Source organism: Pleurodeles waltl, chromosome 1_2 (assembly GCF_031143425.1).
Source record: "Pleurodeles waltl isolate 20211129_DDA chromosome 1_2, aPleWal1.hap1.20221129, whole genome shotgun sequence".
NCBI classification, from domain to species: domain Eukaryota; kingdom Metazoa; phylum Chordata; class Amphibia; order Caudata; family Salamandridae; genus Pleurodeles; species Pleurodeles waltl.
Window position 1 is genome coordinate 43,170,929 of NC_090437.1, and position 25,210 is coordinate 43,196,138.

The 25,210-nt window shown below is 39.6% G+C and overlaps 1 protein-coding gene across 9 annotated transcripts in view; it reads right to left on the bottom strand.

The window, feature by feature from the left end:
* PTPN13 (protein tyrosine phosphatase non-receptor type 13) overlaps positions 1-25,210 on the bottom strand; it is a 1,045,801-nt gene that overhangs the window by 227,670 nt on the left and 792,921 nt on the right. For all 9 annotated transcript variants that reach the window (XM_069236135.1, XM_069236143.1, XM_069236122.1 and 6 more), the window contains exons 33-36: positions 22,427-22,585; positions 18,028-18,199; positions 17,702-17,912; positions 2,285-2,346 (exon numbers count right to left, since the gene is read on the bottom strand). In XM_069236135.1, coding sequence (XP_069092236.1) covers positions 2,285-2,346; positions 17,702-17,912; positions 18,028-18,199; positions 22,427-22,585 — 604 coding nt within the window. The remainder of the gene's footprint in view (positions 1-2,284; positions 2,347-17,701; positions 17,913-18,027; positions 18,200-22,426; positions 22,586-25,210) is intronic.

Below are 25,210 nucleotides of genomic sequence, written 5' to 3' on the forward strand. Positions count from 1 at the left end.
AAAATGGCCTAACAAACCAGTACGTAGGCACGTCAGCGAGTGGGTTATATGGACTCCGCTGACGTCACATTTGGTGGACGAAGTCGATACGGAGTCGTGCGAAACACTCTTCCAACGTGCAGATGGGCTATGGGAGAACGTTTCCAGATCCAGGCTCGCGCCTGGGGATAATTCTAGTGTAAGGAAACTGAGGCTTAATGTCTCTATCAGATCTATACTTTTGTACTTCTTTCATACTTGTGCTTTGTCTTGTCTATTTCTCTTGATATAGAGGGTCCTTGTAATGTGGGAGCAGCTTGAATATATGGGTTTCTGTATAAAGGATTATGGGATTGAGATCTTGTATTGATTGATTCAGTCTTCCAATGATAAGTCCCATTTCACTGTAGAAGAACGGTGTTTGTTTTTTATTCATACCCTTTGATAACCATTTTCCTTTACAGTTATAGCATTATGACTGCCACCTACAAACTTTTAGACCACATGCAATGATTCTTTGATGGTGGGGCTCATGTCACTTTATTTTACTCAATCTTCTAGCAGCTTTTATAACAGTGTGTACAGTAGATTAATTGTAACTATGGAACACTACACATTGCACGGGCAGTTGTGTGTGTTCCTGAGATGGAGGTGCTTTTTTCTAATCTACCATTCTCAGTTGGTTAAAATGGAACCCATTCATTTGCGGGTGCTACAATGCCCTGTACTTGTACCTTCAGCTATAGTGCTTGATGTTTGAGGGGTGTGGGTCTTCATACGCATCATGCAGATGACACCCTACTTAAAATCTTCTTCCATTAATGATATGCTTTCCTTTTTCATTAGCATCATCAAACTCAAAGCATGAATGACCTGCAACTCTTTGTTTCTGAAACCCCTAGAAAGTGGAGTTCCTTCTGTTATCCTTGGATATTAAGAACACATCTGATCAACTGCTCCTCAGTGAACTCACAGTAAAAGACTTAGGGTCTGATTACGATCTTGGCGGACGGAATATATTAGTGGTCTGTCTTTTGGACTTTACCACTAACATTCTTTCCTCACTGAATGCTGTGTCAACCTCAACAGCCTGAATGTTATCTTCAACAAGGATGTTCAGTCGTATCATTCCACTCCTTAAAAGGTTACGATGGCTATCAATTTAAGTCAAATTACAATAGGTGTTGCCTATGAGCTTACATTGAATTAAGCTCATATACTTTGCCAATCTCTTAGTTTGTTCTGGGGGGGGAGGAGGAGGAGTGTGAAGGAGACATATAAACATTAATGTTCTGAGTTTAGAAGTGCCTACAGTTCAAACTGGTCAAGCCCAAAATGAAACCTTGTTAAGAGTTCTGTATTATATATTACAAGCCAGTTGATTTACCATACCATTGTTGAAGTCTTTCACTTTAAGTGCACCTTTTTTGGATATGTCTGGAATAAAAAACGTTAGTCTACCCTCTAAATTGGACCACCTTGTTTAGATTGGCAGAAGGAGGGTAGGGAGTTAGCCAATGACACATGATGGAAAAAATGGCTCTGTCACACCTCTCAATTGGTTAACCATGAGAGCCCTTGCTGGAGAAACCAGAGGCCTCCACCAAACAAGTGCTAATGTTATAAAGCAGGAAGGAACAACATAGTCTCATTTTGACATGGGAGACCACGAGAGGGCCACGGAAGGGGATCTGCCTGGTAAAATAATTTCCATCCGACATTACCAGTTGCACTGCCAAGTGAACCCTTATGCCCATGTGGCAGTGCAATGATATGAGGACTACTTCCTCCATCTCACCTTTAAATCAAACAGTAAGCTCTGCTGCCTGATTCAGAGCTTGCAGAAAACGGGGTTCCAACCCTATCCCTCTTCTAAATTGGGCATGAACTGTCACTTTGACAGGAAAAGGATAATTCCCTTCCTTTCATAGAGTAAATAAGAGCAGAGTAGTTGACTGTATTAGCACTGCAGATATACCTAGAAAAATAAGGGACTGTGCACCCTCTCTGTCTGCTATAGTTGTCCACAAAGAAAACTGCAATGGCAGAGAAAATCTTGCTTGATAGCCATCAAAGCAACTTGCCAACTATGGGTTTTAATAGCAACAGTGGTTGTTCTCCTAAATCATGACAATGTGTTAAAAACAGGTCTTTAGAAACTAGTGATTTGCATCACTGTATTTTTGTTTCGTTTGAAGGTAATCCCATGCTTGAGCCACTAATTGTGTAGAAGCTTTCCTTTGCATGGGCACAAATCATCTATTTCTCCAGACTTCATTTGTCAGAAAATGCTTGAAATGCTTACCATTCACTTTGGTAGGGAAATCTGACTTCATGGTAATAGTTGGAACAACAGGGTGACCATCTCTGTAAAGACAAAAATATATGCATTTTATGTCTCATTTATGAAAGGTAAAGGATAACATTAATGAGCAAGTCTAAACTTTTAAAAGTGATTACTAATTTGATGTAACTTCCATGTAATGTTAGAATGTACACCTACTACGATTGCAATTCGAATAGAAAATAATTCTGTCATGGCGTTTTAATTTTCTATCAATATTAACACATGACAACACAGTAAACAATTTAAAAATAGAATAGAAATAACTGAAGTGAGAGCGAAGCTGCTTCATTTCCTTCTAGTTCACAAGTAGCATGACAACTATAAGTAAATTCTGTTTGATATAAAATATCTGTGAATATTAAACCGTGCAAAAGGTATTTTTCTATGCCATGTACATTTTTAGGATCGGAAAGTCCTATATGATTCAAGAAATGGTACAAAACAAAATAAGCTGCACTACTGCAGAAGAAATTTACATGTGGACTTTGTACAATACTAACCTTGGGGAATACAAGTATGTGCCTTGCAAAACAGAGGAAAAGGACATCAGTCTACATTAACAGAGGACCACTGCACAGTGTCTGCCATCTATGAACTCTCCAATTTCTGCACATCTGCTCACCACTTTTAGCCAACTCAAACTCTCTGCTACCTTTGATACAGCTACCAATATTATACTCATAATATTGATAACAATGGGGCAGTGCTCACTTGGTACTGCTTCTACCTTGTCAATTGGTCATTCTATTTTCTCGCACTCAGCTATCTCTGCCCTTAACTTGCTTTCCAGGATTGTAGTAGATAAGTCCTGATATCAACTTCTGTGTACCATGAATAGCAAAAACACATTCTACCTATTCAGAACTTTCATGCCCTTCACTGACTCCTTCATTCACTTCAATCTGCTTAGAATCTGCTTACACTCTAAAGAATGTACCTCAATTCACAAATCATTCAGGCAAAACACATATATATGCTTATAACATATTGCAATAACATATCACACTTTGTCATAAAACTCTTTCCGTCAATAGGATGGCTAACCAGGTAATACAGATTGATATTCAATTTCCTGTATCTGGTCCACCATCCATTCACCAATTTTCACTCTATGCCATTAACGACTTTCCTGCTTCTAAATCTCCATGTTCCCTCTCTACATCCGATCACTCTCCCTCTTGGCAATCAAATACTGTGACTAATTAGGAAGTTAATGAAATCAATACTTTAAATCCACCATCCAACCGACACCTCACAGTAGGCAATGTTTTGAGAGGCACTGTGTTAACTTTTATTATTTTCTAAATCAATGACTGCTTCACTTATGCCACACTTTCAAGCACAGAATATATTGTTCTTTTCTTGAAAAAAGACTGAATGTTGAATAAAAAAAATGCCCCAGTTGCAAAACACAGAAGAAAAAACTTTGTGCCCATAGATAATGGACCTGGCACACACCACCTGGACTGAATGAACCTTGATATCAATGTCATCTGGCAAAATGCCCACACATCTCACTCCTTTCCTACACCGATTGATACTGAAGACATACCTACCTAATAACCATGACTCATGAGAGACGAAGCTTTAAATGGTTAATGATGGTCAACTCCTCCCTCATCAATGGTAAAGCTACACTCCATGCATGCACATCTATTATGTATGCCATGTTTTTTTCCCCCATGTGCAGCGGTTATTAGCAAAGACTAAATCATATGGACATGATGTTAACTCCATCCAATGAGAGAACTTGACTTTGCAAGTATGGCCTCAGTTGTTTTCTACTGTAAACGGATTCTAAGAGGGAACTGTCAGAAAATAAGCATCACCCTTTTCAAATCTATTAAGATGTAATGTGGTAAGAATTAGAATTTGACCTTTGCATTGGCGTAATAGATTAGTGAATGTGCATTAAAACTGACATGAGAAAAATACTCTACTGTCCACAGATAGCATGTTACTGTTATTCTACTTTGAAACAGCTTGTCTAATAATCACAATACCTGGTTAATGTGATTTTACCTTACTGCACAATACCCTCTTGCTTCCTGGCTTTGGTTAAATGCTTTTAAAAATATACACATGGAAAAATGTCATGGCATAAGTTATATATGCAGACTATCTTATTTATCAACATTGTTGAGGAAAAGAGAAAACTATGACCCATTCGCCATCCCCTTTCTTCTGAGTCATTCCCACTACCCACATAGTGGTAATAAATAGCGACACACCGCTATGCTCTTAAAGAGCACATACCATGGTAGCTATATAAAGAAGGAAATATCTAGCTGAGAGAATCAAACAAATCAGACCATGGTACGAAGATGAACAAGGAAACGACCAACAGATTGAACCAAAAACTGTCTTGACATCACTAATACTATAACAACTTTGAATAAGAAAGTAACCTACAGTTTCTGCAGAACTCCTGCTACTTTAGTTAGCTACGACTGACTAACAAAAAATGTTTTATTTGAAAACAACAGCAAGTGGAAGTGGACCTTATATTGGGAACATGGCAAAGAGTTGTTGTAAGATTGCAAGAAAATGCGTATGCTGCAAAGCATCACTAACTACATTGCTATTCTTGTACATGGGTTTTACACAATAAGATTGCACATTTTTGTCTTTCACAAAAGTAGTGTTTGACATGGTAACATGCTAGTGATTATAACTATAATAAAATATATGTCATCATGATGAGCTGAGCACAGAAATGTTGGTTATAACAGAGTTCATTTTGTGCCTAGATATCCAATAATATATTAGCAACTGGAAACGTACTACGAACTTTGAGAGAGAGTATTCTTGTGTTATTTTTGGTGTAAATTATGTTTGCTTAATGGTGTGAACATTTTTGCAATTAGTACAAGAATGCTGTGATGCACAGAACTGTGTTTTATTGGCATAGGCCAAACAAGGCCTCAACAACATCTCAGCTTTAGAATCCATGATTACTCCATGTTTTACAACTCTCATGGACACAGCACGCAGTATAGTATGCATTAATTTTTTGTGTTGACAAGCTATTCCTGAAAAAGCTTCAGAGGAAGTTCTTTCCTTAAACTGTTGCTTTCTAAGATCTCTTCCTGTTCATTCACAGTTCGCTTTTTCACTCATAAGGCTGCTATTGTCAATGCAAGTAGATTTGTGCTAACACATTCAATAACATTAGGTGAAAGAAGACTCATTTGTATTTAGTTTAGGGGGATAGGGCTAGATTGGTGGTATTAGAAGGCATTTTAGAATGGTATATTATGATTAATTGATGACTTGGTATATTTGCTCACCCAATGCTGACTGTGCAAGTTCCATTGCTTTCTATAGTAAATTTCTTTATAGAAAGGAAACATTTTGGGGTCACTTCCTGAGCTTGGTATGCTGTCTGATTTTCTACTGATTTGCTGGTTGCCAGGTTTTGCCCATCTTGACTGATTCATTTTCATATATTTTTACATTCTGTGTTGCACTTTAATATTTTAATAAACCTTCATGGTTTCTAAATTACTGTTTGCTTGCTTCTTTAAGTCAAGGCTAATTCTGTTTTTAATCTTATTTTTAGTGATGCATTTACCCATCTATTCTTGAGGACAACACCAGCCCTGACACTGCATTAGGTGCTTAAATTCTAACAGCTCCAACATTATACACAGATGTCCTTTTGACATGAATAAGACCATATGATCGAAAAGCATTGGTGTTTTTTCTTTCTGAACGTCATTTGAAAGAAAACCAACCTTTTGGTATTTTTCTATACAAAATTGCTGCTTTTCCCCTACACTGGAATATTTTGGCCAAGGCGCGGGTCCAATAGCGAATAGTGATCACCAAACTGATATTTATACATATATATACACACACACCATCCAAAGGTCCAACTTGTGGTGCGCAAATTTCACGGGTGCAAACGTGAGAAACGTGGGGAAACGTGAGGAAAGGACCATTCCGCCACAATCTCCAACACCAACAATTGAAAAACAATTGATTCGTTTGCACTCCAGGAGAGTTTTATTACTTCTATCCAAAAAGAAGTGTAAAAAGACACTTTTTTGGATAGAAGTAATAAAACTCTCCTGGAGTGCAAACGAATCAATTGTTTTTCAATTGTTGGTGTTGGAGATATATATATGTATGTATATACATACATACATATATATATATATATATATGTATACATATATATATATATATATATATATATATATCTCCAACACCAACAATTGATTTGTTTGCACTCCAGGAGAGTTTTATTACTTCTATCCAAAAAAGTGTCTTTTTACACTTCTTTTTGGATAGAAGTAATAAAACTCTCCTGGAGTGCAAACAAATCAATTGTTTTTCAATTGTTGGTGTTGGAGATTGTGGAGGAATGGTCCTTTCCTCACATATATATATATAAAATCACCCTCTGATTGCAACGTTGATCTGGCACCCAAGGGAGGTGGAGCATGGGACAGGTCGAGCTCATGAGCCATAAATCAACAATCCACATAAAATAAATGAAGGCGCCCCCAGGTAGACCTATTGTGTCATCTATAGGCAGTTTGCTGGAGATACCTCTAAATATGTGGACTTTTTTATATGTCCCTTCGTGGAGTCTCTACCATCATATATTAAAGATACCGGTGACTTTCTAAGACTGATTAATGACATTGCATGGGAGCAGAATTATTTATTGATGTGTTTGGATGTGAATAACCTGTACACATGCAAACCACGAGTTAGGTTTAAAAGCAGTACGAAATTGTTTTAGGGCACGATCAATGTCATACTTGTTACATACAGAAATGGTGTTAGAGATTATCAATATATGTTTAACAAACAAATTTCTCATCTTTAACAAAGATTTTTCATCAAACCATGCTGGGTTGTACTTTGGCTGGTGAGAGTAGTAGTTATATTGTAGTGACCATATGGAAAAGCATGCCGTCCTCTGGGTTTGCGACACTGACGAGATTTTGCAAATTAATGCAGAGGCTATCGGATTCTTGGACTTGCATATAATAATTGGGAATGGAAAGTTGGGGAGCAAGCTGCACGGGAAGGAAACAGCTGGCAACAGCTTACTTCAGGCAAGAAGCTGTCACCAGAAAAGTCTGATTAAGAGTATTCCTGATGGAGAACTGTTAAGGGTAAGGCAGAACTGTAGTTCAGATATGGCTTTTGAGGCAGAGGTGGAAGTTATGACTCAGATTTGTTGAAAGAGGATCTAAAGCGTCTGATATTAAGAAAACATGTGAAAGAGTAAGGTTGGTGAAACATGAAGATCTGTTGGTGCCAAAAAAAAGTCCTCTGATGAGAAAAACTGTCCCAGGTTTATTACCACATTCAATAGCTAAGCAGGAGATATGAGAAAGCTTCTTAAGAGATATTGGCCGGTACTGCAAACAGATGAGACTTTAATCCATACTGTATCAGATTTTATAGTGCTTACTTATTGGACAAGTCCTTCATTGAAGAATATGTTGAGTCAGAGTTTGGTCCCACAATTGGACAATAGAAGGTCTGTACGGGGTATCTATATATGTGGGAAATGCAAGGCTTGTAAGTCCAGCAAGAATACTAAGTGTGTTGAGTTTCCAACAGCCCGTAGAGTCTTTCACATCACAAAGCATTTGACATGCAATTCGGATTATAGTGTGTATGCTCTGAAATGTCCCTGCAATAAGAATTATGTAGGGTGTACCATTCATACAGTAAAGAAAAGGAGATTTTGGAGCACATGCGAGCTATATTGCATGAAGATAAGGTGTATCCAGCGTTAGGCATTTTAAAAAAATCCATGATAGTAAGGTCAAAAAACACAGTTTGTGGTGTTGGTCAGGTTCACTGTGAGTGAGAGAGGGGGCAATGGGACTTTAGAATTGTGGACACTGCAGTCTAAAATCATTATTGGTTTTGATACACTGGGCCCAATTGGGTTGAATTTGGATGAAGAGATGGAAGTACAAAGGCTGCGGTGAGCTGCAAAGACAAAGCATTATTGTTAGCCATTTGCGTCTTGTATTGGGGTATTAGAATTGATTTTAATTGGGGTTGGGTTTCACTGTTTTAATAGAATGAGAAGGATGACAAAGCTGTTCCGGCTGGAAGAGAATTCAAAGAATGAATCAAATGTGGTGCTGCAAAAGAGCTACTGTATCCTTTAAATATTTAATTTGCTGTGATTTGAAAAGGTCTCTAATTATAGGTTGAATACGGAGGGAAAGTGTGTGTAATGCAGAATGAAAAATTATTAACATTAATTTAGGATAGGTGTTATATATTAGTACAAATAGAATAGAAATAGAAATATTTATCTTCATTGAAAAATCCAAATGATAATGTACACAATGTACTAGATAAGAATGTGCCCACATTGGCTAGAATAAGTCATGCATTACAAATTAGGCCAATGACCAGTGTCTAACTGAAAATAGTTGTTGAAAAATAACTTTAAGAAGGCTATTTTGAGCAGGGAAGATTAGGATATGTTAAACAGAAGTGAAGACAAATGAAAAGCCCACTGGGGCAGGAGTAACATGGCTAATTTAATTTAATTCTAATCTTTGATGAATATTGGGTAGGTAAACTATGTAACATACAGGAATGAATTTGAATACCTATGTCCGCTATTGTGACGAATCAGCAGTATGTATGTTTTGTATATAGGCTAAGATGGCCGTCCTTCAGGTAGTACCAGTAACAGTGAATTGTTTGTCCTTCGTTTAGGTTGTACACATCAGGTTTCAATAATAGAGGAGAGTGTATGAACCAATGTTTACGAAACGCGAAGGGTTTGTGCTGCATCATTGCACAATTAAGTGAAGTTGTGACATCTGGAGGTGGAGTGGTTTCAGCTGCTTTTTCTGGTGGACACTCTGAGACGGGTGAACACTTAAGCAGTGGTTCCCAAACTTTTTCGACCCATGGCTCACTTGACCTATTGGCCATTGGCTGCGGCTCCCTGTTAGGTCACTTTTTTTTACGGGTGGGGGGGATGTAAGCCAGGATTTGGGAGCACTTCCAAAAATATAATTGGAATGAAGCTGATAAAGGGCTTCTGCGATAGGGACTTGTCTTTAGTGGCTTGGAGTATGCACTGCCAGTAATCTGCTGCTGAAGGCCAGTGCACAACATTTTTATCAAACTCTTTCTGCCTGCCATTGCGCTTTCTCCTTGTTCCTGGCAAGTTAAAAAAAAAAAGCACATTAGTATTTTTGATCTCAGATCCTCCAGCACCACACTTGGAAGTCCCATATATGACAATAGACCTGATTCAGGCCTCAAGGGGAGAAATACATTCTCCCGATTCTTTTTTTCTTCAATTTCCCGCTTTCCTCTTAAATGTTGACATTTTTGTAATTTCATGATTACCCTCTTTTCTTGAGTAGCTGCAGAACACTGACAGAAGTGACACTCTATCATTGTCCTGATTGGGCCTGACCCTGCCTAAATGGACATACTCTTTATTTATTAGGCAAGACGTCATGTGCTAGTCCAAACCACTCCAGACGCTGACAGCTGTGGCTTCCATAACATCCCCACATGGCATTCCCACATGGGTTACTCAGGGCTGCAAATGCACATTGCAAAACCCTAACAAGTTTGATTTTTGCACTGTGATTATTTCTTTATCATACTACCGTACGGCTCTGTTTCAAACATAACATCTTTATAATGGAGCCGTATGGTAGTATGAAAGAGAAAGAGTCGCAGTGCTAACAGTGCTTAATTTGAGCCAGTGATTTCCACAGGGATTAATTTGAGCAGGTGGTTTCCGGTTTTCTGCATCAGACATTTAGGATGAGCAAAAGATACATATGGGAAACGTGGAGGAAGAGAAACTAAAAAGCATCACTAAGGGAGAAAGTAGAAAGCTGCATGAGTGAGCTGAAGGAGTAGGGAGTGGCTGTAAATGGATTAAAGTGGCCCGAGAAGGCTCGCACATTTATATGCAGCATCCGCTTATTTCAAAAGAGAGCTTTCATCACCATCACATTTTTATCTACAAATTAAGCACTGGGTATACAGTGGGGGGCACAGCACTTATTTTTAAGGATTGCCACTTAGGCCCATATTTATGAAACGTTTGTGCTACATTTGCATTATTCTGTGACGCAAAAGCAGCGCAGACTTACAAAATATACTTATATTTTGTGAGTTTGCGCTGCTTTTGCATAAAAAAATGACGCAAATGCAGCACAAACTTTTCATAAATATGGGCCTTAGTTTTCTGCATCAGGCATTTACTGTGAGCAAAGGCACATATGGGAAGGATGAAGAAAAAGAAGGACGTAAAAGCTCCACATTGGGAGAAAGATGCAAGAGTGAGCTGAAGGGGCAGGGAGAGGCTGTAAATGGATTGAGGAGGCCCAAGATGGCTTTAGGATTACTGCTGCCTCAATATTCTGTGCATGCATATTTAACTGCAGCAGCCACATGTTTCAGAGGAGAGCTTTCAGGCATGTTTTTATTTATAAATATTTAAACACTGAGTGGAAACAAATCAAATTTGATGGTTTTTACAATTTACTATGTAACATTGCAAAACCCTAACAAGTTTGATTTATTTCCACTGTGATTCTTTCTTTTTAATACTACATTTCGGCTCCATTCTAAACGTAACTTGTCCTTAGAATGGAGCCGTACAGTAGTGTGAAACAGAAAGAATTGCAATGCAGATAAATCAAACTTGTTAGGTTTTTGCAATGTTATGATGTCTATTGTAAAATCCATCAAGTTTGATTTGTTTCCACTGCAAGTCTTTCTCTGTCATACTACCATGCAGCTTTGTTAGCTGTACCGTAGTATGAAAGAGAGACTCGCAGTGGAAACAAATCAAACTTGATGGGTTTTACACTTTACAACATAACATTGCAAAACCCTAACAAGTTCGATTTATTTCTACTGTGATTCTTTCGTTTTCATACTCCTGTAAAGCCTCATTCTAAATGTGATGTATTTTTAGAATGGGGCCCTACGGTAGTATGAAAATGAAAGCATTTCAGTGTTCCTTAGAAGTGTGCGGCGCCCCTGGTGAGTTCTGATGGCGCACCAGGGAGCCACGGCGCACACTTTGGGAAACACTGACTTAAGGGGAAGCATTTTTGCAAGAAGATTAGGGGAGTCACTACCCACTGAGACCTGCCAATTACACAAACACATTACACGCCAAAACGCGTTGGGTTGTCTATTAGTGCCATTTGGTGGTTATGGTAATTGATTAAGCTACGTTGTGCAATACCCTGCTGAGTTCGTGTGCATTCTTCACTCAAGTGGGAAGAATCCTTGTGGATTTTTTATATATATATATATATATATATATATATATATATATATATATATATATATATATATATATATATTATAGTCGCTGCAGATTCACATGCTGTGCACCTCCCGCCATCTGGTGTTGGGCTCGGAGTGTTACAAGTTGTTTTTCTTCGAAGAAGTCTTTTTTTGAATCACGAGACCGAGGGACTCCTCCCATTTCGACTCCATTGCGCATGGGCGTCGACTCCATCTTAGATTGTTTTCCCCGCAGAGGGTGAGGTAGGAGTTGTGTATGCTAGTAATAGTGCCCATGCAATGGAGTGAATACGTATGTACATAATGAAGTTTAAAGTAATATATTTACAAATTTACAAATGTTCAAGATCAACTTCTAAACGGCTACAGGCTCCCGGGGAGGCGGGTGGGCGCATGTGAATCTGCAGCGACTAATGCCACGAACAGATGTACACTGGGTAAGTGACATTTTCCGTTCGATGGCATGTGTAGCTGCAGATACACATGCTGTGCATAGACTAGTAAGCAGTTATCTCCCCAAAAGCGGTGGTTCAGCCTGTAGGAGTTGAAGTTGTTTGAAATAATGTTCGTAGTACAGCTTGACCTACTGTGGCTTCTTGTGCCGTTAACACATCTACACAGTAGTGTTTGGTAAATGTATGAGGCGTAGACCATGTTGCTGCCTTACATATTTCGTTCATTGGAATATTTCCTAGAAAGGCCATGGTAGCACCTTTTTTTCTGGTTGAGTGTGCCTTTGGTGTAATAGGCAGCTCTCTCTTTGCTTTAAGATAGCAGGTTTAAATACACTTAACTATCCATCTAGCAATGCCTTGTTTAGAAATTGGATTCCCTGTATGAGGTTTTTGGAAAGCAATAAATAGTTGTTTTGTTTTTCGAATTAGTTTTGTTCTGTCAATGTAGTACATTAGTGCTCTTTTGATGTCTAATGTATGCAGTGCTCTTTCAGCTACAGAATCTGGCTGTGGGAAGAACACTGGTAATTCTAACGTTTGATTCAAGTGGAACGGTGAGATCACTTTTGGTAACAATTTTGGATTTGTCCGTAGGACTACTTTATGCTTGTGTATTTGAATAAATGGTTCTTGTATGGTAAATGCTTGAATTTCACTCACTCTTCTTAGAGATGTGATGGCAATCAAAAATGCAACTTTCCATGTTAAATATTGCATTTCACAAGAGAGCATGGGCTCAAAAGGTGGACCCATGAGTCGTGTTAAGACAATGTTGAGGTTCCATGAAGGAACTGGTGGTGTTCGTGGTGGTATAATTCTCTTTAGGCCTTCCATAAATGATTTTATGACTGGTATCCTAAATAATGAAGTTGATTGCGAAATTTGCAGGTAGGCTGAAATTGCGGTCAGATGTATCTTTATTGAAGAGAAAGCTAGCTTTGACTTTTGCAATTGTAGTAAGTATCCTACTATATCTTTGGCAGATGCGTGTAAGGGTTGAATTTGATTATTATGGCAGTAATAAACACATCTTTTCCACTTATTTGCATAGCAGTGTCTAGTGGTAGGTTTCCTAGCTTGTCTTATGACCTCCATACATTCTTGTGTGAGGTCTAAGTGTCCGAATTCTAGGATTTCAGGAGCCAAATTGCTAGATTCAGCGATGCTGGATTTGGATGTCTGATCTGTTGTTTGTGTTGTGTTAACAGATCTGGTCTGTTTGGTAGTTTGACATGAGGTACTACTGAGAAGTCTAGTAGTGTTGTGTACCAAGGTTGTCTTGCCCATGTCGGTGCTATTAGTATGAGTTTGAGTTTGTTTTGACTCAATTTGTTTACTAGATATGGAAGGAGTGGGAGAGGGGGAAAAGCATAAGCAAATATCCCTGACCAGCTCATCCATAACACATTGCCCTGAGACTGATCTTGTGGGTACCGGGATGCGAAGTTTTGGCATTTTGAGTTTTCATTTGTTGCAAATAGATCTATTTGTGGTGTTCCCCACATTTGGAAGTAAGTGTTTAGTATTTGGGGGTGAATCTCCCATTCGTGGATCTGTTGGTGATCCCGAGAGAGATTGTCTGCTAACTGGTTCTGAATTCCTGGAATAAATTGTGCTATTAGGCGAATGTGGTTGTGAATTGCCCAATGCCATATTTTCTGTGTTAGGAGACACAACTGTGTCGAGTGTGTGCCTCCCTGTTTGTTTAGGTAATACATTGTTGTCATGTTGTCTGTTTTGACAAGAATGTGTTTGTGTCTTATTATGGGTTGAAATGCTTTGAGCGCTAGAAATACCGCTAACAGTTCTAAGTGATTTATGTGAAACTGTTTTTGCTGTATGTCCCATTGTCCTTGGATGCTGTGTTGATTGAGGTGTGCTCCCCACCCTATCATGGAAGCATCTGTTGTTATTACGTATTGTGGCACTGGGTCTTGGAAAGGCCGCCCTTGGTTTAAATTTATACTGTTCCACCATTGAAGCGAGATGTATGTTTGGCGGTCTATCAACACCAGATCTAGAAGCTGACCCTGTGCTTGTGACCATTGTGATGCTAGGCACTGTTGTAAGGGCCGCATATGCAACCTTGCGTTTGGGACAATGGCTATGCATGAAGACATCATGCCTAGTAGTTTCATCACCAGTTTGACTTGTATCTTTTGATTTGGATACATGGTCTGTATCACATTGTGAAATGTGTGAACTCTTTGCGGACTTGGAGTGGCAATCCCTTTTGCTGTGTTGATTGTTGCTCCTAAGTATTGCTGTGTTTGACACGGCAGAAGGTGTGACTTTGTGTAATTTATTGAGAAACCTAGTTTGTGGAGGATTTCTATGACCTATTTTGTGTGTTGTGAACACCGTCTTAGCGTGTTGGTTTTGATTAACCAATCGTCTAGGTACGGGAACACATGTATTTGCTGCCTTCTGATATGTGCAGCTACTACTGCTAGGCATTTTGTAAAAACTCTTGGTGCAGTTGTTATTTCGAATGGCAACACTTTGAATTGGTAATGTATCCCTTGGAATACAAACCTTAGGTACTTTCTGTGTGAAGGATGTATTGGTATATGGAAATATGCATCCTTTAGGTCTAGTGTTGTCATGTAGTCTTGTTGTTTGAGCAGTGGGATTACGTCTTGTAATGTAACCATGTGAAAGTGATCTGATTTGATGTAGGTATTTAATGTTCTGAGATCTAGTATAGGTCTCAGATTTTTGTCTTTTTTGGGTATCAGAAAGTACAGGGAGTAAACTTCTGTGTTTATTTGTTGTTTTGGTACTAACTCTATTCCTTCTTTTTGTAGCAATGCCTGAACTTCTAGTCCTAGAAGATCTATATGTTGTTTTGATATATTGTGTGTTTTCGGTGGAATGTTTGGAGGGAATTTGAGAAATTCTATGCAATAACCATGCTGGATAATTGCTAAGACCCAAGTGTCTGTTGTTATTTCCTCCCAATGTTTGTAAAACTTGGTTGGTCTCACCCCCACAGGTGTTATGTGTTGGGGATTTGTGACCTTGAAGTCACTGCTTGTTTGGAGGAGTTTTGGGACTTTGGAACTTTCCTCTATTCCTTTGAAATTGTCCCCCTCTATATTGTCCCCGAAAACCTCCCCGCTGATACTGGCTCTGGTAAGTGGGCTTTGTTTGTGAGGTTGTGGCTTCTGTGTTTTGCCCTCGAAACCTCCGTCGAAATTGTGTCTTTTGAAATGTCCCTCTGCTCTGTGGGGAGTAGAGTGCGCCCATGGCTTTGACCGTGTCAGTGTCTTTCTTAAGTTTTTCGATCGCAGTGTCCACTTCCGGCCCAAACAACTGCTGTCCGTTGAATGGCATATTCAGCACAGCTTGCTGTATCTCTGGTTTAAATCCTGATGTACGCAGCCATGCATGTCTCCTTATTGTTACAGCTGTGTTGACAGTTCTAGCAGCTGTGTCTGCAGCTTCCATTGCTGACCGTATCTGATTATTCGAGATACCCTGTCCTTCTTCTACTACTTGCTGCGCTCTTTTTTGGAACTCCTTGGGTAAATGTTCAATAAGGTGTTGTATCTCATCCCAATGGGCCCTATCATTTCTGGCTAGCAAAGCTTGCGAATTTGCAATACGCCACTGGTTTGCTGCCTGTGCCGCCACCCTTTTGCCTGCAGCATCGAATTTTTGACTTTCTTTATCTGGAGGTGGTGCATCTCCTGAAGTATGAGAGTTGGCTCTTTTGCGCGCTGCTCCCACTACAACAGAGTCTGGTGTTAGCTGTTGTGTAATGTACACTGGGTCTGTTGGTGGCGGTTTATATTTTTTATCTACTCTTGGAGTAATGGCTCTCCCTTTAACAGGCTCCTCAAACACTTGTTTGGAGTGTTTTAGCATTCCGGGTAGAATAGGAAGACTCTGATATTGGCTGTGTGTGGACGATAGTGTATTAAAAAGAAAGTCGTCTTCAATGGGCTCTGAATGAAGGCTGACATTATGAAATGCAGCTGCTCTTGACACCACCTGTGCGTAGCCTGTACTATCCTCTGGTGGCGATGGTTTAGCTGGATAGCATTCTGGACTATTATCTGACACTGGTGTGTCATAAAGGTCCCATGCGTCAGGGTCATCTTGACTTATTCCTGTATGAGTTGGGGATTGCATCATTGGTGGAGTGGCTACCGGTGATGGTTGCGGAGAGTGATGTGGGGATGGTGGCGGTGTTACTTGTTTAGCCACCTTTGCGTGTGGCTGTTTGTCCTTGTCTTGGAAGGCAAGCTTGCGTTTCATTTTGACTGGAGGAAGAGTGCTGATCTTCCCTGTATCTTTTTGAATAAAGAGCCGTCTTTGTGTGTGATCTGGCTCTATTGCCTGTAATTCCTGTCCAAATCTATGTGTCTTCATTTGTGTGGACAGTCTTTGTTCCTCAGTGTAGGAACTTGTTTTCGGTTCCGAGGCCGGATATTTCGGTACCGAAACTTTTTCGGCTGCTTTTTTCAGCTCCGACGAAACCTTTTTTACTTTCGGCGTCGTGCTCTCTCGGTGCCGACCCGTTTCGGTGCCGGTGTCTCGGTGCCGAATCTTCTCTGAGCCACTATCTCGACCGGAGTCGGATGACTTCGACACCAGCTCGCCCTTTTTCGGTGCCGATGAACGGTCACCTACTTTTCGGGTTAAGCCATGGCCTGTTGGAGGTGGCGTCCCATGGGCTTTAGCGCTTTTCTCGTGAGTTCTTGGTTTCGACGTCTTACTCACGGTTTTTGGCGTTTCCTCTGGATCGATCTCCTCAGAGTCCGACTCCTGGGTGGAGAATGTTTCTTCCTCCTCCTCCAAACTCTCTTGTCTTGTCGGCGCCGACGCCATTTGCAGTCTTCTTGCTCTTCGGTCCCTGAGTGTCTTCCTGGACCGAAACGCTCGACAGGCCTCACAAGTATCCTCCTTGTGTTCTGGTGACAAACACAAGTTACAGACCAGATGTTGATCTGTATATGGATACTTGTTATGGCATTTTGGACAGAAGCGGAAATGGGGTCCGTTCCATCAGCCTTGAAGAGACACGTGGCCGGGCCAACCAGGCCCCGACGGGGATGGAAGAAAACCCCGAAGGGCCACCGGAGCTCTTCTTAATTCGGTGTCGATCTGTTGTAACTAACCCGATACCGAACGCAAACAATACTGATGATTTTTCCGAGATTCTAACTAACTTTCCGACCCGAAACACGGAGCGAAAAGGAACACGTCCGAACCCGATGGCGGAAAAAAAACAATCTAAGATGGAGTCGACGCCCATGCGCAATGGAGTCGAAATGGGAGGAGTCCCTCGGTCTCGTGACTCGAAAAAAGACTTCTTCGAAGAAAAACAACTTGTAACACTCCGAGCCCAACACCAGATGGCGGGATGTGCACAGCATGTGTATCTGCAGCTACACATGCCATCGAACATATATATATATATGCGTACTAACACACATATGGATACATGTACTGCTATGTATTTCCAAAAGGCTGAATAAATAAATACTTTCACAAATTTAAGCAAGTCTGATTTGGACTTCTGATTTGGTAAAATACTGCTCATTCCTAAAAGTAAATAGAGACGTTGAGAATGAAATACAACATAAATGAGCTTAAAGAATTTGGATAACATAGTTTATACCTTGTTGCTTTTAGTACAGTTGTGGGAATTGACATTTCAAGGGCTCTCCTTGCTTCGTTCAGTGTCATTTCTAATGTACAGGCTCCGTTTATGTAGTGAATGATGTCAAAAGGTCGGAGGCTCCCTTCTCTGTCTGCTGCTGAACCTGGACTGATTTCACTAATATACAGCACCTGGCAAAGGCTGTCATAACCTCCCAACAAAGACAGACCTGTATTGAGGAGAAAGCATAAAAGAAATGAATTTGTGGGTACGAAATTCACATTTAAAGAAATAAAACGTACGTAGACATTTTAAGGACAAATGAAAAATTAAGTTTTCAGTACCCAACTCTTGTTTGTTACACATCAGTGAAATGTCAGGCAGCATGTGAGGCATCACTGGAGTCTTGGGCAGCTCCAGAATCCGCCGGAGAAGGAGCCTGACAGTCTTGGGTGCAGCACGGAGCAAATTCACTGCTTCGGTGTGACTCATGTTTGTGACATCATTGTCATTTACCTGAAAGGAGAAGAGAGGTGGGTAAAAGTGGTAGGTGGATTGTATGATAACAAGAAGAAGAAAACTATATTTAAAACCAAGAGTTGCATATCACAGTAAATCAAATGTCAGAACTTTGACTGACAGTCTTTATGGCCAATACAAAATACAGTAGCCTAAAAAAAAATATGAAAAGATTTGAGCTCTCTTTTGCTACTTTTGTGACAGTTGAATTCAGTGCTGCATTCATATACGTGCATCAACATACCTGTGCCCAATCACAGCAAAAGTAGTGATCACTACAAAGTTGTGGCATTAAAGGCTGGTGTGATCGCACACTGTCTTCGGTTAGAGTCAATGGCTATACTATTTTTAAAACTGTTTCAGGCACTGTAGTACTCATAAAAAATCTGCTTCAGCGAGTGATGAAGCACACATTTTAAACTGATGGTAGTTGACTGCATTATGGCTCAACTATGTGTGTGGATGTTTTTGTGTTTGATTAAATCCAATACTAAGCCTTTAAGTATAAATATTAAAACACTGTGATGGTGTACTTTATATATAGAAACATGATGTAACCATTCTTTTCTGTTGGAGGGAAATGAAGGGGAAAGAGTGTATTATTTTACTATGTTTTCCACTTGAAGTAAATGCTGACATTTTTAACAGCATTAATGTACATAAACCAACTCCTCTCATAATCCCACACTCAATGCCATCAGTCTTGAAGCAATCAAGGACAACACTACTGGAAAAAAGCAAATGGGTAAAAAAAACGTGTCCAGGTGATGAGGAGTATGCCTCTAGGAGGTGACAGAGCATTAGAAGTGCTAATATTCATACAACAGAGATCCAGACCTATCTAATGATGTGCAATTGGCAAGTCGATAGTAGTCTCGAGGTAGCAATAAAATGACCCCTTTCTGATTTACAACACAATGTTCAAGAACAGAAATTAAAGGCGTTGATATGGGTTTCTGTACTTCCATTCAAAGAATGACTTAAGATATTATAATACAGTTCTACACATTTGTAGTGCTGGGGTTGGGGAGAGATGTGATGAAGTGTCAGACTGATAGATAGATAAGAGATTAAGCCAGAAAGGCGAAGGAAGACAGAGGGAAAATAAGTGATGAGTAGGGGTGGGCGTAGAATTCCGCTCCGCTAGTGGAGTTCGCAGAGTTTTCCCCACTTCGAGCTCTGTGCGTAGGGGAGAGTTACAAAAAACTCTGCAAAGTGACACAGAGTGGAGTTTTTGCTCTCACTTGCGCCCACTAACAAAGTTGGCGAGCGAGAGAAATCACTAAATTTGCGCATTGGAGTGAAATTTCCGAACGCGAGCGGTAGCGGCTGGCAGAGACCGCTTGCCATGAGAAAGCTACTGCTCACGTTGAGGAAGCTGTCGCTCAAGCAGAAAATCTACTCAAGCGGCAGAAAGAAGTTAGTGCCCTCTGGTGCCTCGGGTGATGCTGTTTGTGGTGATTTTACAGCGCAGGAGAAACTAATGCACTGAAGATCAGTGCGAACAGCTCAACACGCCCAAACTCCAATATTCGCTGAACACCACGTAGCGCGGGTGAGTTTTTTCGGCACTTCGCGGAGTTAGGCATAGTAGAACTCCGTGAACTCCACTCAGGCCTAGTGATGAGTGAAAGGTGAAGTCTATCACATGACTGGCATGAGTCAGAAGATAAGTCTTCACTGGGATTCTGTAGGCATCAGCAATTATTTTATGAAAATCCAAAACAAGACATTTGCTTACCTGTAACATTACTTGTGCAATGTGCATTTTTCAGAAATTCACATGCTGTGAATAGACTTTCACAGGTTTTGTAACATTGTTGAGACACTTAGCAAAGAAATTGTTTTATGTGCTTTCCCAATCATATATGTCATATATGCACAGTAACGCAAGTATAATACTAGAGTGTGTGAGTAGTTATGAACTTGTGCTCAGTATGTGTCTTAATTAGAACTATTGTTTAATAAGACTATTAACATTGCCTCTTTGTTTGTAGGAAATGGGCCGGATCTGATGCTTCGTACTTAAGATATTGCTTAGTAAGGTCAAAGAAGTGGAACAAAAAAAATGCTGTTTTTGGATTTTTGTTGTTGAGGGCTACAGGTAAAAAAAAAAAAAAAAAAAAAAACACAAAAAATATCGAAATATAGCCTCAATCGAAATCCATTTTATGCCAGAGCAAAAAAGGAAAAATAGCTGTCCTTGTAACACTGGAGCAATCGTCTTCAAAATGCAAATCACTTAAGGGCCAACTTATCATACATCTTACTGTTTGTGGTTAGCCTGTTAAAAAGAGACTATTCTATGAAGTATTGTCTATCTGTATTAGCTTAAGGGGGCTGTGCAAGGACATGCAAGTACAAACTATTTTCATACAGACATATATAACAAGTTTATACTTTTCATTCATCAATAGAATCAGTTGATATGTTTACCAACATGGTGCCAGATATTATCTGGTTTTATTTTCCTCTATTTCTGAATGCTGTTTGGCAATGACAGTTAAACTATTTGGCATATGATAACTGAAAAAGGATGCTGCAAATCCTTGATACAACTGATGTTGTACTTAGCTCATCAGAATAGATAACCAACTTGAATAGTCTTTATGTTGAGATTATAATCCGCTTTATTTTTCAAACAATACTGAAAACTCTTAACTCTTCAAAATACATTACTTTATCACAAGTTACAAAAGAAGGCAAAATAAAGGTTAATTTACAAATGGAAACAAATTCACATTGCTTAAAAGTAATTTTTAAGGTTACAAAATCGGACAGAGCAATCCAATGTATCCTTTAGGTGTTTACAGCTGTTTCAATTCTTGTTCCAGACAGAGTACCTGATCTTGCAAAAGTTAAATCTAGAATTATCAATCTTCTTATTCTTTTAGGAGCTCGTACCAATGATTAAGCCTAGAGTATATAGAAAACTTAGCATACACATCTGCTATGGGAAGAGCACAATGGTACATTGTCAGTCGTGTGCTGCAATCCTTAGATCCTTTTTACATGGTCTATCTGAAAAGTCTGTATTACGAGAACTGTCACAGTTGTAACATGTCTTGGTTTGTTGAATAAGGACAGTGTAAACACATTGCACATGCACTTGCTATTCTTCTGGGATATATTTAAACTAATATATGTTCTATAATATATATCAAGGTACATAGATGTGGAGTTAAGAATGGTGAGATACTTATGTTCACGTTAGCTAAATGTGGAGTTTAGAATAGGAAATGTGTACTTAACTGTTTTAATGATGCTGTAGAAATCAATATTCTCTACACAATGTTTTGACAACATTTTTAATACTCAATATTGTGGTAGAATACTCAAAATATAGGGAACCTACTCTAAACCCTGGGAAACGAATTTTATTTAAAAGTAATGGAATGGCTACGGTTTTATAACACTGCCTTCATTACCTATCCAAAGATTCTATACCTAATGTTTGTAAGAACATTTCCTAATTTGCTTCTCCTTAAAAACTAATACATCACTTCTGAAATTAACTTACTTTTTCTATGTGGATAGGCTACGAATTTGTGGAAAAGAGAGAACTAACATTCCTCTGCTTTTATCAGGGTTGGTGCCCTGGGCGGTATGAAGTTGAAGCAGAGAAATTAGGGAGCAAAGAAAACCTCACTAATGAGGGACAAAGAAGCTTACATACGTAATATTCACTTTTGAAGGAAACTGATAAATGTCATATTAAAGACAGCACAGAAAACCACAATGCTTCACCGTGCTCTGTTGCGGTGTGCACTACACTTCCTGTAAACATTTTAAAAGAAAAAAAAACATACCAAACCACAATATGGATAACACTAAACTGTCGTTCCTAAGAAGTAGTTTGTCTTTGAGTAATATTGTGAAGCCAAAATTTGTAAGCATATTGGCTACTATTTGGAGCCATCCATTTTAAGTGAATTCTGCAAAATATATTGTCAGTTTAGAGGATGAAGATACGTTTCCTCAAACATGTTAAAAATGTCTGGCTTGATATGAAATGTGATTTACAACTCTCTGGGCCTCAAAAGCAATAATACAATTCATAGTTCCTATTGCACCAGAGGCCTAAATAATGGTAACATCAGCCACGATTATGATCAAGACTGCCTGGGACGTGTATAGTTCTCATGGACAAAGGATCTGTGGTGTCGGTCATCCTCAAGTAGTTTGTGAAAGTTAGGGAGTAACACAAATAGGTCTCTCTCTTACCTTTATCAGCCTGTCACCAGGTTGCAGTCTCCCATCACTTTTGGCAGGATCTTGAACAATGTCATGAACGTAGCAGCCAATACGATTGCTAGCTTTGGTCACAGTGAAGCCCAGACTTCCCTTTTCTGATTTAGTGAGGGTGACATGGAGTTCTACTTCCTGGGTGTGGAAAATTACAAATCAGCAAACAAGTCTGTTTTTCAGACATTTGACTCAAATTTATAAACAGGTTGAATGAGACCCAGGTTTGGTACTTGAGCATGATAATTGCACCCAGTGGAGGCGAAACCAACCAAATCTTTATAGCTAAAGTTCAATGACAAGGAATCCAGGAATTGAACGGGTAGTTCATTTTTTTGCAAGACGATTATAGATACTAAATAGAGCACTGGCAGTGTTACTTAACTAATTCCTGAAATGTATCTGGCAATAGGCTTTGGAAAAGCGGTCACACAGTATTGGAATGTAGCCACAAATGATGGCGAGCGATTCTGGGCTGTAGCTATATGGCAAATATTTAATCTATAAATGTCACTTTACTAATGGTCACAAGGAAATAGAGAACAGTTGCTATAGTCAAACATGGGTAAAAAGGTGTTGCCTGCAGAATGGTAGTACTTAAAACTAGGGTTTGCCTTCATAATGAAGTCATAAGGCTTTGAAGGAAGGAAAGTTAGCATCACTCAAAGCTGGAACATCTGACATTTGTAAGTTCAACAAATATGTTGACAGTTACACTACAGAAGAGTTCTTAAATTCATGACGCAGAATGCAAAATCACTGACGAGTAAATGATTTGTGACCTGCATGGCCACTGTAACTGTGAACCCCTTTCATCCTCCTTATGAATATGCAGTGGAGTGTCACTCTTACGGCTATAACTCCGTTGTAGAGAACCATATTTTGTATTGGGGATCGGTAATAGTTAAGCACACCAAAAAACATAACAGGAAATATTTAATTCTGAGCTTTTTCAGGATCACTTCGAAAAAATTATATTTTTCCATGCCACTGATAAGTCAGTGTAGTTCTTCCTACTAGACAGGCCTGGCACAAAGTTATTAATGAGGTCTTTTGGTTCATGGCCAGTTGGTAGTGAAGAATCAACTGGAACATTCTTACCTCTTTCTCCCATTCCAAAACGCAGCGCTGTGGCTCCTTTAATAACTTCCAATGTGAAGGTATAGAAACTTTCTTTTTAACGTAAATTAGATCAACAGATAAGGATAATTTATCCAATATAATACAAACATTTAATTTAAACTCCATGAGCCATGTGGGCTGTGCACCAAATCTAGCAACCCTAGCTTGTTTCTTACCAGCTCAAGTCATCGCAAAAGCAAGATATTCAAAAAAGGTGTGGAAAGGAAAGTTTGGCAAATGATTAATCATAATATTAGAACACAGAAAACTGTATTGTTCCTGTTGCTTCAAAACATCCCCATAGTTGTGCAAAAACAAGTTGGGATGAGTGTTGGTGTTTTTTGAGGTGTCCACTAGGGCTGTATTATACAAAGTGCCCCGGAGGCGCAACAAGCATGTGTGCCTGTTTGCATGCCCCCGGGCCGCTTTGGTATTACAGAAAGGGCTGCAAACACTTGTGCGGCCCTTTCTGGTAATTACCAGAGTGTGTTAACACATTTTCATGGAGGCTTGGCCCCATGAAAACGAGGGAATCCCTTTGCCTCTGCGCCCGTGCCGTATTATAGACCCAAACGTAGAGGCAAAGAAGCTGTCAGGAGGTGCACTGACAGTGTGCCACCTAGAAGTGATGGTAGCCCTATGGAGGCGGGAAGGAAGTCCTAAGCAACCCCCAGACATCCCCTTGCAGGCGGCTGCAGTTACTCACTGCACCCGCTTCCCAGGGGATCTCTAATCACCCCAAAAGGTGCAGGCGGGTTGCTGCCGGCACAGTGAAACATAGAGTGGCTGCTTCTAAGCTCTTGTGTTTGTCACTTAAATGCACTGCCCTTTGGGGCTGCACGAGCTTGGGCTGACCTGGGGCAGTGAATTCAATGTAATAGGGTGCACTTTCTCTGTTTGTACCCGGCGCACCTGTTTTTATGTGCACTGTAGTGCAAAAGGAGAAAGTGCACCCTGTAACAGGGACCCCGGGGGCTTTGTATAATATGGCCCCAGGTGGCAGTACAAAGATTTCCAGCACACAACATTCAGGAAAAGGTGAATATGCTTAAATCTGTAGTCTTTGCCATATACCCATTAAAAACAGTTTTGACTGTGTTGCCATTGCAAAGTTAGTTCTCATTTGCATTCCAATGCTACATGTCCACACCATAAACCACTTCAAAATTTCAGACAAATAAGAGTCTTGGCTACATTCCTTAATGAAGTCTGTAACAAAGATGTGGCAAACCTGTGGAGTCACTGAGAAGGACATGGATCATACGTCAGTAGGTTTTAGCATTTGGAGGAGGATTTAGGTTAGATCTTCTCAAATCACAGACAATAAAGCAAAACATTCAAACACCTTAGATTTAGTTTTAGTCATCTTGAGTACTAACTGGATTAATTCAGTATTGTTTGTTTGGTGTAGTAGCATCACCAGAAAGGATGTAAGATATTCATTCGTATTTTTTATGACAATATTGTTCCCAATTACAGTCAGTTTTTTAAACAAAGTATTGCAACATGCCTTAAAATCATTATGTTCTGAAGCTCCTATTGGAGGACAGTTTTTGGCAATTAATCATCCTTTATCAATGTGCATCTCTCACCAAACTCTTACCTGATTACGTCTGCTGAACTGTACTGGTAAACTTAACA